General features: G+C 37.4%; 1 protein-coding gene and 1 pseudogene across 1 annotated transcript; both read right to left on the reverse strand.

The window, feature by feature from the left end:
• Positions 1-679: 679 nt before the first annotated feature.
• On the reverse strand, positions 680-6,536 carry LOC131791247 (methylthioribulose-1-phosphate dehydratase). Its single transcript, XM_059108592.2, has 9 exons — positions 6,423-6,536; positions 5,574-5,692; positions 4,439-4,487; positions 4,116-4,174; positions 3,921-3,979; positions 3,353-3,488; positions 2,750-2,810; positions 1,873-1,979; positions 680-1,108 (listed from the first exon to the last, which is right to left on the reverse strand). Exons 1-9 carry the CDS (start codon positions 6,492-6,494, stop codon positions 997-999), a joined length of 774 nt encoding a protein of 257 aa, XP_058964575.2. The 5' UTR covers positions 6,495-6,536; the 3' UTR covers positions 680-996.
• An 8,593-nt stretch (positions 6,537-15,129) lies between these two features.
• LOC136283017 (uncharacterized) overlaps positions 15,130-17,000 on the reverse strand; it is a 16,262-nt pseudogene continuing 14,391 nt past the window's right edge.

Here is a 17,000-nt window from a genome sequence, read left to right on the forward strand (position 1 = left end):
TTTTTTTTTTTGTTTTTGTTTTTTTTTTGGGAAAATGGCATATTTTAAATTGTAAAAGTTTATAGTTATAGAGATTTTAGAGGTTTTGTTAGTTTTTTCAACGTGCGTTGAAAGTTGTAAGCTGATATGTGGACGTATTGATGACAGGTTAAAACCTTCACATCCTACATATATTCTAACAAGGTAACAATTCTTGCTCCCTTTCTTAATCTATGTAAATATCCCCGGATTCATCAGTTTTTGAAGCTGATTAAAAGCTGTCATTAAATTTTGAACTCCAAGTGTTGCATTTTGAGTGTTCTGGTTGGTTCACCCAACTCCGGTGATCAGCTCATATTCCAAGTCACGTTATATCGAAAAAGAAACGTAAAACGAGCGAAACTCCCAGACAAAAATAGTTGAGACACTACTTCAGAAACACGACTATGAGGTTCTTTCACTCCTCTCTCCCCTCCAAGGTTATCAATAGCCAATGTTCCTGCGCCATCTTACAAACCAACAAGGAGAGGGGCAGGGGAGGCAGAGGGCCCCAACAAATGTGTCTAGGAGTGTGGGTCGTGTGGGCTATTTCTGGCCATGCTCGCACCATGGCGTACGGCCTTCATATGAGAATTTTTCACCATGATTTTCATTAATATTGCACGTGCAGCTGTGAGCAATAAATATCAATATTTTCGTCTCAATTTTATTTAAATTCATCACTTGTATTCTTGCAGTTTGGAACTCTTGATATATTTACAACCTACCGTATTTAGGCTTTCTTAAATGAAATAATTTCATTTGACCATTATTATTAAATTTCTTTGTAGGAAACCCTTTTTCATACTAAAAGTTTATCATCATCATCATTATCACGTATCCCACAAGCCCTTGCACTCAGAACCACCACCTTGCTACCTGTATGCATGATGTACTGGTATCTCCTGGCCAAATTTACCATAAAGCTACAAATATTTGTATGGTCAACAATGTAAACCAGTTTAAACAGATGTCCTTCTATAAGATCCCATTGTCCATATCTTCCCTGGGTTTTGGTTTTTTTGTAGGATCCAGTCCGTGACTCTTCATCTGTACAGCAATGTCGCACAAGTAATCCAGACACTCACACCTGGGAAAAAGGATGTGGAAAAGTCCAAAAAGAGACAAATTAGGCACCATAAAACAGTTTTCATTTCTTGTACAACTGTTTTTTGGCAATTATCCTCTTTGACTTAAGTGATGCATTCATTCCTTAGAGGACTTTAAGTAGGTCATTTATTACTGAAAGAACCAGGCAACACAAAACACTCCAATTCTTCTTAAGAATAACTAAAATCCAAAGCCTTAGGAAGGCTTCACATGAAGGTCTAAATTTGTAAATCCAAGAGAAGTTATTTGAAATATTACCAATATTACCCCTGGATTACACAGTATGGTTAAAAGAATAAAGGAAATGATCACCAACTACAAAAGGTCTTGATTGTTGCTCAAAATTCTTCTGGTGAGCATCTTGGGAAATGTATTGAGAACAGTATGGAGAATATGCATACTGATGTTAGGATGTAATGGGTTAACAAACATGGCTAGTCAAACAACACACACAAAAAAAAAACAAGACTGGTACTGATGGTGACAAATGAGGAATTTGCTTGGAGCATTCTAGGTTTTTATCTTAGTCTGTTTTAGTGACAGTAGTTTTCCTACAGTAAACCCTTCAGTCAGGAGAATAAACAGGTACTGACTGTACCTTTTCGCAGAATCTCTCTTAAGGCCATTGAGCAATACTGAGAGACACAAAATGACAACCTCCTCAGCTGCACCAGAAATACTTATTAGACTGATGTTATACATCACAATCTGTAAGTTATGATTCATCACACGTATACCACTCACATTGTTTTTGCTTTCTGCCATGTATCTCCCCAGACATACACGCCATGTCGACGTACAAGGACTGCACAAGAGTCTGGATACTGCTCCATGGCCTTTGCCATACGTTCCTTTTGGGTGTAAAGACATACTGAATGAGTTGTCATTATAGTCAGAAATACCTATTACATCAAGCTGGAAAATTTATTTACCTAAATTCAATAGTGTGAGCACATTTCACACTGTCTCTTATTAAACATGCTGATTATGTCAGTGAATATAACGAAGCTTAGCACATTTATTACAAATGTTCTTCAATAAATCATTAACATTTCCTGTCAAAAATGCTATGAAACAATAGTGTCATGTGCCACCATCAAGATATAAAGCACTTGGAAAGTTTGGTGAGCATGTGAGACACTAGAATTACTTACAGCTGCACCTAGAGCAACTCTTACACAACTTTTGTGCTCTCCAATCCTCCTTCATACTTCATATATTATTTATAAATGCATACTAATGCATGCACCAATTAAACCAAAACAGATAAAATAAGTTCTGCCCTAAAGCTTTTGTGATATCAAATCATGACTTTACAGAGCTGTCTCAAAACCTTTGTCTTCAGTTGTTTAATTTTGAATAATCATATTAAATTTGTTACTAGGCATCAGTACTACATTCTAATGCAATAGTTTTTGGAGGTTAATCTGCCTTGCCTACACAGATCCCCATTTGACTTCAGGGTTCACTCCAAGCGTTGTACTTAAATTCAATGCTTTTTCATGTATTACTAAACATTAATGAATTAACACTTATACCTAATACAAAACACCTATTATGTGCTGGATACACACAAAAGTCAGTACAGATATTTCAATCCCTAAATCCTAGCATTGTACACCTTCAAGTCTCGTTCCTCTGGTGTGTTTTCAATTATAGGAACAACAAGCTCCTCATCATATCTAAAAAAAAAAGAAAAAAATGTTTGTCTGATTTCAGTTCACCTTTAATGAAATTTCAAGGAAGGGCTCTTCATCTACTATTAAAAAAGAACCACTTGTATCTCTTTCCCCTTGGAAATATTTCTGACAAAAAACCTATTTCATAATAACATCCTTTGCTTAGAACTACTTTCCAGTCTCTTTTTCTCAGATGTGAAAAGATTCTTCCAATCTTCAATGACTTGTATAAAATTAATAATTATGTACAACTTACATTTAACTTCACAGAAATATGACTTGACAAGAACCTCACCAAAAACAACATTTTAAAGAAACTGATTTCATACGTTTTCTCTTGAGGGTATAATGAATACCTTTCACAAAATCCCACAAAGGTGGAAAAGTCAAACCTTTGGCATCTTTGACAGTGAGAAAAGACACCTTGAACTAATTCCTTTCCTAGGATCTTTCTTCTTGAAAAACAAACACCTCACGATAAGGTTACACTTAAACACTCTGCACCTTACCCCAACACTGTAATAAAACAAAACCTCCTCACTCACCTGTAATTCACACCTGTTGTACCTTTCTTCAACCCTTTAATCATTTCTTGATGAGTGATGCGGAATTCCTTTCCAGGGTACAGTAGAGTGACCATAACACAGTGCTTGGAGTGCGAGTGAATCACTGCTCCAGCTCCTAACACAATAAACAAGCAACTGCTTTGAGGAAAGAACACTGAATTGCTCAAAGTAAGCTACAAGCTGGGATGGGAATTTTTGCAAATTTTAGCTATTGGCTGATCATGATTAAAAGGCTAATATCAGTCCCACTTGATATACTTACATATATAAAATTCACTATCATAAGCTTACGTACCCATCACTGTCATCTTTCTTTGCTTATTGCTGTGAATTTAAGTCAATTTTTCTGGTTTACACAACTTTTATCATTATAATACTATTCAAAATGGCATACACTGCAAAAGTCAATTATTGGAAAAAATTTGCTGACAAATTCTGCACACAGGTGATCAGATTTGTCTCCATTGGCTACAAAATTTTCTGATGTGTCACTCACTTATTACTAAATAATAATAATGCACTGTAATAATACTCTGTATGTGGTTACCTCTCATTGTGAAGGCATTCATAAATAAAGGAGTACATTGGCTTTTCTTGAGTTTCTTCCTGTAATGTGTGATATAAATCAGAAAATACTCTAAGTTAGAACAGATGACATAATAAATAAAGTACAGATTGATTTCTTTATTCACATTTTTTTAAAGCAGATAAATGTTAAGGAATGTATTGAAATTATAATTACTCTGGAGGAGGAGAACAAAGCTCATTTTCATCCATGTCACACACAAACATGTCTTCAGGCTTCAAGGAATAAAACATAAGAGAAAAAATCAAATTGTGTTGAGATGAATGTGTTAAATCACAACTGGTGTTTTCTCAATAGTTGCAGTTGTATATGAAACATAAAGAACGACAAAAAAGTATTTTTACGAGGTTGCAGACTGTATAATAAGGCCATTAGTATTAATATAATTTTTTGTTCATTAAAAAGTGAGGGAAGAAATGAAAATATATTTAAAAACAACTTGGCAAAGCTTTTTTGCTTTGAAAGTATGAATTATTTACCTCTATCCTTTCCTTCTGCACCCCTGATGGTGCAATGAAGATTTCATTGCTATCGAAACCAAAGAACAATGTCAAAAATTGTTTACAAATAAGAACTTTTAACATGGAAATGTCATGAAGCCTATTTTTTAGCTAACTTGATGCTCTGAATATTCTTCAAGGAAAGATAACAGCTATAAAAGGTAATACATGAAACAGCCTTCTAGAGACAACTTCCAAGGATAATAGGGGAGGAAGGGGAGAGGGTGTTTGTTAGAATGTCTGATCATGCCAAATGATACACCTCAGGGTAAGGAACAGAAATATGGGCTGCTGTAAAGTACAACTCATGCCCTGATCACATGGCAAATACAACTCAGCCTTTTTTCTCTCCATTCACTACTGTCTACGCATTGGACACAAGAATTTTGACAGAAACAAGGCTGCTTTTAAAGTCCACTGAAACTTCTTCTGTGAAAGATGTGTGAAAGGGTTTTAAAATAAATTGCAATTTTGGATTTATAAAAGTCTAGAAATGGCAAATATAGACTAGGGAAGTGCTGTGGAGAACAACAAACTAGTTTGTCCATATACTACTCACTCCTGGTTTAATCCTCAACATCACCAATTTACTTAAGTACATTATGACTAGAGTATTTACCATCTACACATCAGAAATTATCATATGACTAATACTGCCCCGCTTGCACAATCCCATAGAAAACCATTGTAAAAGCTGACTGTCTAGGGCCAGGTCTCAAAAACAGGTGTCAAGCCCAGTACTTACTCCACTTTGTTGCAAAGTAGGAAAATAGGAAAGAGTAAAAAGAAATTCCTGCAGTTTTAGATGAATTGTGAGTTTAATGTCCAGACTCAAAAAAAGTAAGGAAATGTTTTTATCAAGGAATCACATCCAATCCTATTTTAATTTTCAACAGTTAGTGGTCATAAGATAAAATGCTTATTGACTGAGTTTGGTCAGGCTGGAGGGAAAATATTTGGCTCTCCATCATGACACAGTCTTTGCTGCGCTTGGTCTGTACATGGTCAATAAGTACATAATATATCTGGTGTACAGGCTGGTAAGTTACAAAAACAAAGGAAGGGTGTATAAAAAAATGTCAAAAATACCATAAGAGCAATAATACAAACAAACCCATATTTGATACTGATCCCTCCTCCAGTTCCTGTAACCCAATCCAGGTGATAAAACTGCTTGCATAGCTCAGGAATAAGATTTCTTGGATGTTCAGGATCCCTGTCAAGTTTTGTTACCTGTTTTCAGACATTTTAAGGCACTATTTAAAGATTGATCAATTTAATATTTTTCTTTCATAGCAGTGAGAATGATGAAGAGTGTTTCAAAAATCTGTTCAGTGTAGAGCACCTTCTATAAATGGAAATCCGCATGAAAAAATATTTGAGGGCCTTTTTCCACAAGGAGAACAGAACAAGAGTTTCCAAACAACGAGCTAAAGGCAAGCGAGTTACAAACTTTTCCTATGTTCTCCCAACAACTAAGAGGGTTATTACCATAATGCTGGTAAACCAGTAGAAAGTGTGGTCTACTGCTTTTGTAAAATAAACTTACTTGATGTTTCAATTTCCATGGATTTAATGATCCAATCCGGACACTAGTAGTATTAATAATTTTTCAAAATCAATTTTGTCTACAATAAATTTCTAAGTTCGATCAATTGGAACTTTTTCACGTTTTCCTTAGTATCGATTGGTGGTTGTTCTCGAGCTCTGCGATGCCGAACCTGAGTACGTGATTGTTACAACATAATTTAGCGACTCACTTATTTTCCCTTGGACCAACTTGTTATACAGTAATGTAATTACAGTTTGGAACCCTTTAAAAACGAAAATTTAGTAGATTCGTGTCACGGACACTCAGCTGACATTTACACAAACCAAAGTACCATATCCTCTGTGAGTTAAATCACCAATAAATGCGATAAATTGAATTTTTACAATGGATTAAGTCAAAATATTCTTTTACCTTCGAGTATTCCGCTGAAAATTCGTCCAAACTCGATCTCTTCGCCATGGTCACAATGCCCACGATTTGCATTCAACGACAGAAAATTTGCTGCCGCTTTTAAGTTTGCCCCAGGGCCCCTCTGGTTTAACTCTGTGCGCGGGAAGAAGCGCTTTTTTCCGCGCCATTTTAAACTCGTGAATTGCGCGCATGCGCAAGAGCGAGTTGTAGATACGATGTGGGGAACGGCATACGGTTGCTCGCTCGCTCCCTCGCTCGGTCGATTCTTGTGTACTTTTTTTCGATTTTAGGCTTTTGAGTGCATTTGAAAGTTTTTGGCGAGCAATAAACAAACGAAATGGCGACCTTTGTTGTTAAGAATAGTGGTGGGGTGACAAAGAGGCCAATGATAATCTTAAAAGAGTTTTTTTTTTCGTTTTAGTTTCAACAAGCGGCGCCAGCGACTGGCAGGCATTCAAGGATTCACACTGAAATAACGGAACAACCTTCGTTTTTCATAAAATTGTAATTTACAATCCTTGAACTTGAAAACAATCCGAAGATTCATTGAAAATATCACTTACTGCGAAGCGCTCGGAATTTACAGATGTTCAAAAGCTTTTTATGTTACGGCGTGAGATTGAGGACAAAATCGATCATTACGTGTCGTATCGTGTTTTTTTCCTGTGTGAAGCAACAGAAGATGCCGGCGACTAACGAAATTACAAGTTAACACGAAAATCAAATAACACCTAAACAAACAATTTTAGCTACCGATTTTCAGTGAATTTTTAAAGAACAATTTTCTCTTACGTTTCAAGACAATTTGATGATTCAAAATACATATTACGTACTAAAATGCGAAAGTTACACACCACAAAGTCGATAAATAGACCTGAAATGAAATTCTATCTTGTTATTCATTATACGTTGCCTAGCACGTGACTAAAATCTACCCAGGCGGAGATCCAAAATGACGGTGGCAGTCTTGGCTTAGTTATATCACTCAAAACTTATTCCCGTTTGTCTCATTTGATAAAGAGGGAATCGTTAATATTTTCATTAAGACAGTATTGCCTTGATTTTCTAATATTTATAATGATAGACAGTAAATTTCACTTTTCACCCACATTTACTTCCAACCTTTTCTTTTGAACCAGAAAGAGAAATGTCAAATGCAATAGCATGATCATTTCAATTGTAATGCCTTCTTATCCCAACGTTACTTTGTTTCTTTGCTACATTAGCGAACACTGAACTACTGCTCTTACTCTAGATATGACAATCAACCAAAAAATTCCCTAAACCAGATAACATTAAACATAATCCAAAAAAATCATGTGTCAATTCCCGAGTTTGCTCACAGAGCACTTTGATTCTCGAGCCATATTAAAGTAACTAAAGCGACCAAGTTAGCAACCATATATGGACATTATTCCTCAGCATTCCTTAGGATAAATTTCAGCTCTCTTCTCATTACACTGCTTTCAAAGAAAGTATGCAAGTATCCTGGTGATCGCATCGACAAAACAGAAGTAAGGCCAGAAGTAGTCTCGAACCCAGAATCTACCGTGAAACTGTAACTGAAATCGTCGTAAAAGGTCTGGGTACGAGACTATGCCTGAAGCGAAAGTGTAGCGAGAAAGAGTTAGGAACGATCCTTTAAAAAAGTCCTGCACGATCATTTTTCATCGATGAAAGGGATTTTCTCTTAAACATTGTCAAACGGCGCTACAGTAAAAAATTGGAGACGATTAAGAGTAGGAACACATCAATTTCAAAGAATTTATTAATCTTGTGAATAACATTTTTGTTATTCACTCGTATACTAAATAAAAATACGCGAGCAATCAGTATAATTTAGACTTTCATTACAATTTCACCGGACAGAATTCAAGTGAAATAAATCTGAATAAATTTAAATCAATAATAACTTATAAATGACGACAAAAATCTTTCTAGATGTCGTTTTCCTCAAAAGTTTCGTTGTTGAAGATCAGCTTCATACAAACTTACAAATATTAATACTCTCTAATAAATATAAAAAATCACTAAAAGTAAAAATATAACTTTCGGTGTTCCTGACACACTGTAGAGTTGGAAAGTCTTTGGTTTAGCTTTTCTATGGTGCACATGAACAGGCTGTACTAAACGCCACCCCTTCCATCGACTTTATATGGGATGGAACACATTTCCTTTGGTTGTTGTTGTTTGCCATCGAACTGACACATGCTGTTTTGTAAGACGTAATTGCCTTGCAAATGGGAACAGTAACTGTTCTGTTGCTTGGCAATGTGAGTGACGCATGTGTACCAGTGTAACAACTGGGCTCGTCACCAGGGGACCTTTTCTGTCTCCATGCGGCAGCACCTAGCGTGGACGGATCTCCGCCATCTTCGATTCTATGCCCGATTTTGTTTAATGCAATTGCCCGACCATTTCCAAAATGAAGAAAAATTGCCAGGAAAATAGCAAGAACCTAGAAAATAGCAGCTCCGTCAATTCACTATTAGCAATATATATTATGGTGATATTCACGATTAAATTGCATCTTAATAGAGATCTCAATTTTTTCTGCCTTTTAAATAAGTCAAAAAGAAAAAGGCAGCTCCTCTGTCTTATTGCCGAGTAAAACTCTTTGACGGAGGAATAAAATAGAAAAATGAAAGGGATTCTACAAACACGTTTGAAAATATCTAGGACCTTCATTGTTTTACCTTGTAAACTTCCATGACTCAATTTCTTGTTATTTCTTGTTGGTATCGGCGAGAAGTCTTCAAAACTTGTTGCTCTGTTTCTTTTCTTCTTTGAAGTCGATTTTGATGCCGATAAATCTTTTTCTCTTCTTAAATACAATTTTGAGTGCTCCTAGTTTGGCGCTGAAGTAAATATCTAAAATTGGGTAACTACCGCTTTCCCTAAAAAATTACCCCATCCGTTTTTTTCTGTTCCCCTCGGTGTTCCGTTCTCATTCATGTTGTTTTAGTGCAGTTTCAATGATAAATCATGATTTCTTTGATCGATCCTACAACTAAATTTAAAAATGCCTTTTGAGAAATCTATAACTGAACTGCGTTGGTAAACAGATCTGAAAGGATAAGCAAATAAAATAGTTCTGTTTTAAGACAGACGAGTGTCACCAGCCACATCTTACATAACATAAATCGAAGGAGGTTTTTTTTGTCACAAACGTCTGGTTTAATTTATAAATACAATTCAATATTTCTTTAACTCCTTAAGCGGTCTCTGTGTGGAGAGAGTTTACGTCAGATCAAACGGGGAATATCAAAAATTTAAAATTACTTTCAGACGTTGTTTTTCTGTTTGTTCATTCATTTGAACAGTACGTAAAAATTCCTGCCGATTATGACTGAGACCTTGAACTGAAAAGCAATTTTCATAGCTAACCACTTTGAATATTTTATCAGCTACCACTGATGGAGAAAGGTTGTCTGATGCCAAATTAAAAACATGTATGAAATAGCTACACTGTATACTACCACGTCATATTATTACCAGATGATAGCAAGTGCATGATGGCAAGTGTAGTCGAAGGCAAGCAATCATAGCTACCTAAGGGAAATCATTCCAACAGCACGAAAATGGGCTTATGTAACATAAATCTTTGATTACAAAAAAAGGCTTTCAATATTAAAATGTAACGTCATATCAAAGTGGTGCTTTTATTATTTATAGCTTAACAGTCTCAGTAGACGAGACTGTCCAACTGCTCAAAGAGATAACATAAGCTGCAAATACGACATTAAAGATAAGCATTATTTTGACTGAATGCTTAACGTTGTATTTCGATAAAAGGAAATCTTCGGGTTTTCATTTTTTACGTCATTGAAAGAGGTTTTCGAAACCGTGCCAACTAAAAACTGGTAGACATTGATAGTTTTAGCAAAGAAAAACTTCCCAAAAGGGATAAATGTCAGACATAAGATACGATACTTAGATAAAAGTTGTGATATGATTGTGATCCGTAAGAAATGATCTCTCCTTTTAGTATCCGTGACAGAATCTAATTCGAAAGTCCTCAATGAGTTATTTCTAAAACTGTACCAGAACATTCTCGGATGCTTTCTAGTGGATACCGATGTTTATTTAGTGGGATCTGAAAACCACCTTGCGAGGAACCATGCATCCTCAATGCAATTTTTTTAGCTGTAATTGATAGTTACTATCGCGACAAAAAGAAATTTAGTGAGGGAAAAATTAAGCAATGGACCACACTTTCTACCGTTTTAGTGGCTTAATAACCCACTTTGGATGTTGGGAGAACACGAGAAACGTTTGGAGGCGAGTGATCCACAAACTTTTCTCGTGTTCTTCCAACATCCTAGGTGGATTATTAAGCCAGTAAACCGATAGAATGTGCCGCCTATTGCATTTATAAAATGGACTTCAATTTTCCATGGGTTTACTGATGCTATAAAAGATAGGTTTTTGACCAGTCAGGGTGATCGTATTCTCTCAGATATTTAAAAATGCGTACGGATGTCTTAAGTAAACTCGGCGGGCTGTGATAATAAGTTCCGGTAATATGGATCAATAATTATCCAAGTTTCGGTATGGCATCATTACTCTCTTGAATTAGGATATTCATGTCAAATTGCGGACATTATTTCACGCTCTTCTTTTATCTTAAAAGTATTCCGATGAAAAGTTTATCTATTAGATCTGCAGGTGTGTGAGGATCTATAAGAAATGAAGAAAAAGGCCGTGTCTGCATGTAGTTACTGATTTATCTATTACATAACTCACTAATAAAAAAGTTTTTTTTAGTTAGGTAAAGAGGGATAAACGAACAGGTCTAACCAATGCAGAGATTGTGGCAAAAAAAGACTTTAAGAGCAGACTTTAATTTGTTCGTAAAATTAACTGAGAACGGGGAGTGATCTAATAAATTAGAAGTTGTACAGTTACCAGTTGACAGATCAGGAAATTAAAAGAAATAGAATGGATAGTCTGAGTTAATGTCATTAACCGCATGGAATAAGGACGACCATTTGACACACACTTCAACACGCTGCCCTAACAGTTAAGCAAATCTTTCTCCGAAGATTTAGGGTCGAATGAGAGACTTAAACACAGGTCAATAGAGCGGAAAACGCTGTGTGAGAAAAAATCGGCTAAAAAAACTGACTTTCAAAAAGGTTCCGTTTATAGATCTCATAAAATTCTGGATGGATGGTTTTTAAGGTGGATGTGTGGTACCTCACCTATATAGGTAAAGAGCAAACATTCGTCCCTGAATTTTCGTCAAACATTCCATTGATGATAAATAGTTCGGGGTAATTTTCTCCCAACACAATTGTTAAAAGTCATTGAATGCGTTTCCAATCGTCATTATACTTCTCGCTCGGACAAACATTCCGGTTGGGTCATTTTCATCTCACCCTAAGTTTCAATTCTTTTGAGCACAGATTAAATTCCTTCTGGAAGATTCATGTCCCTTCAAAGGAGAATTTAGAGGTTTCAGATTCTTCGTTCTCAAGCTGTGGATGTTCTTCCAAGGTTAAGAGTTCCTTTAAGAAGAAACTCGTATATTTCAGATTCTTGTCGGATGAATACTTATTTTTCGCCATAGAAAACAAAATTCTTTTGACGAGAACCAGTCAATAAGGTTTCTTCTGAGAAGAAACACTGCTCTCCTCTCAAGATATAATATTCATTTACGCAGAATCTCATATTTTGAGCGAGCTTGTCAAGCTGATAATTGCTCTTCTTCCGTAAAGTCCTACTATTTGTTTGAGAAGAATGGCAGTTTTCGATTCTTTTGAAAATGATTTTTGTCCTTCACCCAAGAGTAAACATTCGATTTGCAAATTGATCGTAATATTGTCTTCTTCTTCAGCGACTCAGTTTGCGTTTGTGAAGACTCGTATTCAAACGGGTTCTACCTGGAAAAATCTTGGTGCTTTTCTGACGACTGATTATTTCGTCGAGCAAAATCTCATTTTTTAAAGGGTTTTATTGAATATCCTGGAAAATCTCCTTAGACCGCAAAAATATCTGAAAGAATTTTGGCAAACAAATACTAGTCAAATTCGTTCAGAGCGGTCTCTGGTTACAGACGCAAAATTGTTGACCAGCATGTTAAAAGAAAGAATCTGACTCTAACTAAGAAATATCGTCCACTCCACAAGGTAGAAAGCGGCTCATGTAAAAATGTTTGCCTCTTACGTTGAAACCAATGACAAGTCCTGACGCAGAGGCGAGACCCCGAACATATATCGAACCTAACCCGAGAAAACCAAAAATGAACCCGAAGAAACTCGATAAGATTCGTTTAACGACCGCTTGAGTCGGAAATGAACCAAATCGGAGATGAAATACCGTCACCAACGACCCTTGAGTTCTTTGCAGAGGGACAGGTAGCCAGAGAATCATGACGCCATCGGGGGATTATCTGAGGCAATGAATGAGACTTGCTTATCAGATTTTATAATAAAGTTCGGATATAACGCGCGCTGTCATTGGTTGAAAGAGCATGCTCTATGAGAGTATAGAGCATAGAACTGAGCTAAAGCTGTCACGCCATCTGCCGAATTGTACTATGTTCGACCTTTCTGGGACTTCTTTTTAGCTTTTTTCCGATAATTGAAAGTAAAATTTCGGAACAAGCGAGCCGGCAAGTAGCAACAGAAGAACCAAACAAAGGCGAGTTTTGCGGCGCTGTCATCCCGAGCGATCTTCATGTTCCGGTGAATTCGGCTGTAGTTCATTTAAAAAACACTCGCCTTGAACAGTTTGTTTTCTACCTTATCATGTGAAAAAACTCGCGAGTTTTTTATGAGCCACAATTCGGCTGAAGTTCACTGAACATTTCACTTGAAGATTCTGTATTAAAAACTTCAGGCAAAAGCGTTAAAATCGACCTGCCGAACTATTTAGTTTGTAAACTATTGCAGATTATGAACTTTGATGGTTTTTTAACTTTGATGGTTTGACACTTTTGACAGCTTTTGTCTTGTAGAGCAATTAGATTATTTGAACCATTCTAACAGGGATTCTGATTGGCTTATTGTAGCGTGCTCTATGAGAGTATAGAGCATGCTGACGACATTGTTGTTCGCTTTGGAAATAAAGTTTGTTTTGAAAATTGGAAGTAATGCATGGGGAATTTGACGGATTCTTTATTATAAAACAAATAGAGAAGCCTTGACTGTGCTCTGTTCTGTTATAAAGCACGCAGGAAGCGGCTAGAGCACTCAAGAAGTGGGGAGAAACACTCGACTACGTCTCGTGTTTCTCCCTACACTTCTTTCGTGCTCTAGCCGCTTCCTGCGTGCTTTACAACAGAATAGAGCACAGTCATGGCTCCTCTATTTGTTAAATAAAGGCTTCTACTCGATTTCGATCGGGTTGCGTCAATCTCGGACAAAATAACTTTACAGGTGCATACCGGATTTATAAGTGTGAAATTTCAGGTCGTTGTCTGTACCGTACGATGCCAGACTAGTTACAAGCGTGCATGCTTTCATCACCATTAGACTTGAAGATTTAGAATTCAAGCCAGTTGAGACGGTTTGGAATAAAAAATACAAATGACAAATGGTTCACGGTTTACGTTTATATACTTGGAGACATACTAGTGTGGATGGCATAAACGCATATAATAGTTGTAAATGCAAATCCGTCATTTCCGTCAAACGACTTCTTAAACCCGTCAACCCTTGTGAGTGACTAGCATCTAAATTCTCCCTACAATGTCATCCCTGAAACACACATAAAGGTCTTGAGAATAAAGGAAATGATCACCAACTGAAGAAGCTCTTGATGGTTTAACATATTCCTCCTTGTCAGCACCTTAGGAAATGTATAGAGAACAGTATGGAGAATATGCACATTGACATGAGGGCGTAAAGGATTGAGATAAACCTTCCCTTGCACCTGCTTACCCATACTTGTAATTTGGAAAAATTTTTTACGGATTTTGATAGAAATATTTTGGATATCGTTGCTTTCCTAATTGCATACACGTTTTGATGTAGTGGAAACAAAATAATGAGTCAGAACCGAGTTATCGTAATCCTGGAACAGTACGTCGTTGTTCAAGTCAAACAATTCCCCATTAGATCACCAACATTCTATTATAAAAACTCAGTCAGGTGCAGTTGATTACAGAAAGATCTAGAACATTTAGAGAGACGTATTCTTTTATCTGCTAAAAGCCTTCCTTCAGAATAGACCTTTTTTTTCCCTGCACCTGCTCACTGACACGTCATAATTCTAAAAAAGAGAGAGGTTTTAATTAAATGTTTTGAATTCTGCTTCCAAAATTATGTTAATAGCATGTACGGTCTTGAGATTAGGGAAAAAAACTTCAAGGAGAAATCAACTCCGAGTAGGCTCGGTCATTTTCATAATCACATACTTCCCAACACTGGCAAGAAGTGCTTTCAACCGATAAATTTATTGTTAGCTTCAACCAAACATAGAACCCACGAACGAACTTGTTTGTGATAATTCCAAGGAATTCATCTTGGCGTTAATTAAACAAAACGCTCGAATGACTAAATTGGCGGACGGTCTTAAAGACAGACAATAGAAAATTTACTTTACAAGAAATGCAGTGTGTTTCAAAATCCCAATTTTGGCAGTTTTAGTTAATTAACAGCGTTTTAGAACACGCTACCCTAAGGAGTATTGATGACTCATTTTCGCTGCAGGTATCACATTTAAATATTTATGTTTTGTGACAACAAGGTTTATCACAACATTTGCACTTTGGCCTCAATCCATTTATTTTCACGCTTGCATAAAATTACACTTATGTTTGCTACGAGTTTTTGAAATAAGTCTCAATTAGCACCCTTGTGCTGTAGGTGGCATGTCGACGAGTCAATAACAAATGGAGTACTGCATAGAAGGACTTTTTTCTTTGAGTTTGAGGTTTTTTTTCCTAGGACGTCCAAGGTATACTTCCCTTTGTCTGAAGCTGGCAGTAAATAATTCTCTTTCATCGCATCTCTCCTTGCTCAAACACGACTTTTCTTGAGTTTCCCCGTTTCCGCGTTTATCAGACGAACAATCAGTTTGAGAGCGTGTTGGATTAATGAATGTGATAGCCACGGACCCGTCATACACAGTAAATTCTGTCGGTGACTCTCCAGTCGAAGACCCCATTCCCGAAACTCATCCGAGACGCGCGGAAACCCCGGGTTCTCCCCGAATGCCGATGTCGCCAGCACACTAAATGAACAAAGAAATTGCCCCTTAGCGCTTGGACCGTCCCGTCCAAAAATGTTTAATTTGTACAAACCCGCGACAGGCAAATGCACGCTGATTTTGCTGACGGATCCTTCTCTTTCAGTGAAGCACAGCTCATGGGGGAGATTGTCATCCCCTTGGTGTAGAGTTGCTTGAACCAAAATACTCCCTGGGTCTTAAGTTTTATCGAAGACCTTCCACATTCTGACAGGATATTTTCGTATTGGTCAACCACTCAATCTGCCAAGTCTTGAAAAGTTCTGAGATCTGTGGGAAACCTGGATTGTTGCTTACACCTTTTAAAGCTTTTGATTGTGAAAGAGGCAAAGAAATTCAGATTTCGCGTCCACCGTTTTTAACGACCGAAGAATGTTCAACGTGAAAAAGCCGCTTTCGGAGCATGACTTGAATTACAGACTCGTTTTTCCATGTTTCACGACTGCGCACATTCCGTGAAGATCTTTTCCTCGTCAAGTCTGGATGAGCAGACCAATAAAACGCCTTTGGGGTTGTGAAACGGTGATGGAGGTTCGGGCCATTTTTCAGCTAAAATGTTTTCCCGAGTGGCTTGAAAGGGTCCTAGAGCCCCGACTCGGAAACGCTCTGATATTAAAGGAAACCTGGCACCGGACCGCTTCCTTTGTAAGCAGTGACAAAGTATGTGCACAGATCCTCCCTGGGCCTGGAATGATCGTAGTAGTTGGCGTAAATGCCTCAGTTTATATTCCCCCTCTGCGGCTCGGCACAGTGCACTTTTTAGGCAGACACCATTCTCGGCCTTTTTTCGCTGCAACAGAGGCCTGTGGTCTTCCTCTTTCCCGGGTTCGTTCGCCAGAAGTCTTGTATTAACCTTCCCGTGAGCGAGCTCGAAACGCTTTTTACTACAGGTTAGAGTAACACTACATCCCATATTACCCGTCTTTGGTTTCGATATTCCTTAGCGGGCTGTGCAACTGAAATCCAGGTGAATTTAAAATTAAGACTACTGTGGGAAATCCCTCCTCTGTCCCTCCCACACGCCTGCCGTGGAGTACATGCCGTATCTGACCCCATGTTCCCACTTGGAGTCTATAAGCAACCATAACTTCCAGCACAAATTCCCACCGCAGAGGGAAACTGTGCCATTTAGTTTAACTTTGTTATTTTCACGAGCCGGGCTCAACAAACGGACCATATTTCTGGTAGTGGGTCGTTCTCTCCCAGATACACAGTTTTTTTAGGTCACTCCTTTCAGCATGAGCGCTGTCCGTTTGCATAAAATCATTTTCAATTTGCTCGCTGTCTGAAGCAGTATACATGCTCTCTTTGTGGCTACTCAGAGCCCACATTCATCATGCGAAGAGGACCTGAACGGATAGCTAATCTCTCAAAGCTTCTTTT

Source organism: Pocillopora verrucosa, chromosome 8 (genome assembly GCF_036669915.1).
Source record: "Pocillopora verrucosa isolate sample1 chromosome 8, ASM3666991v2, whole genome shotgun sequence".
NCBI classification, from domain to species: domain Eukaryota; kingdom Metazoa; phylum Cnidaria; class Anthozoa; order Scleractinia; family Pocilloporidae; genus Pocillopora; species Pocillopora verrucosa.

Bases quoted from the DNA above. Each gene is read 5' to 3' on its own strand.
- LOC131791247 (XM_059108592.2), bottom strand. From the start codon at position 6,494: ATGCAAATCGTGGGCATTGTGACCATGGCGAAGAGATCGAGTTTGGAC. The intron at 4,488-5,573 runs GTTTGTTTGTAT...TGGTTTCGATAG, and splicing joins GGGATCAGTATCAAATATGG to CAATGAAATCTTCATTGCAC. The intron at 1,109-1,872 runs GTGAGTGGTATA...CCTTTTTCCCAG, and splicing joins TGGCAGAAAGCAAAAACAAT to GTGTGAGTGTCTGGATTACT.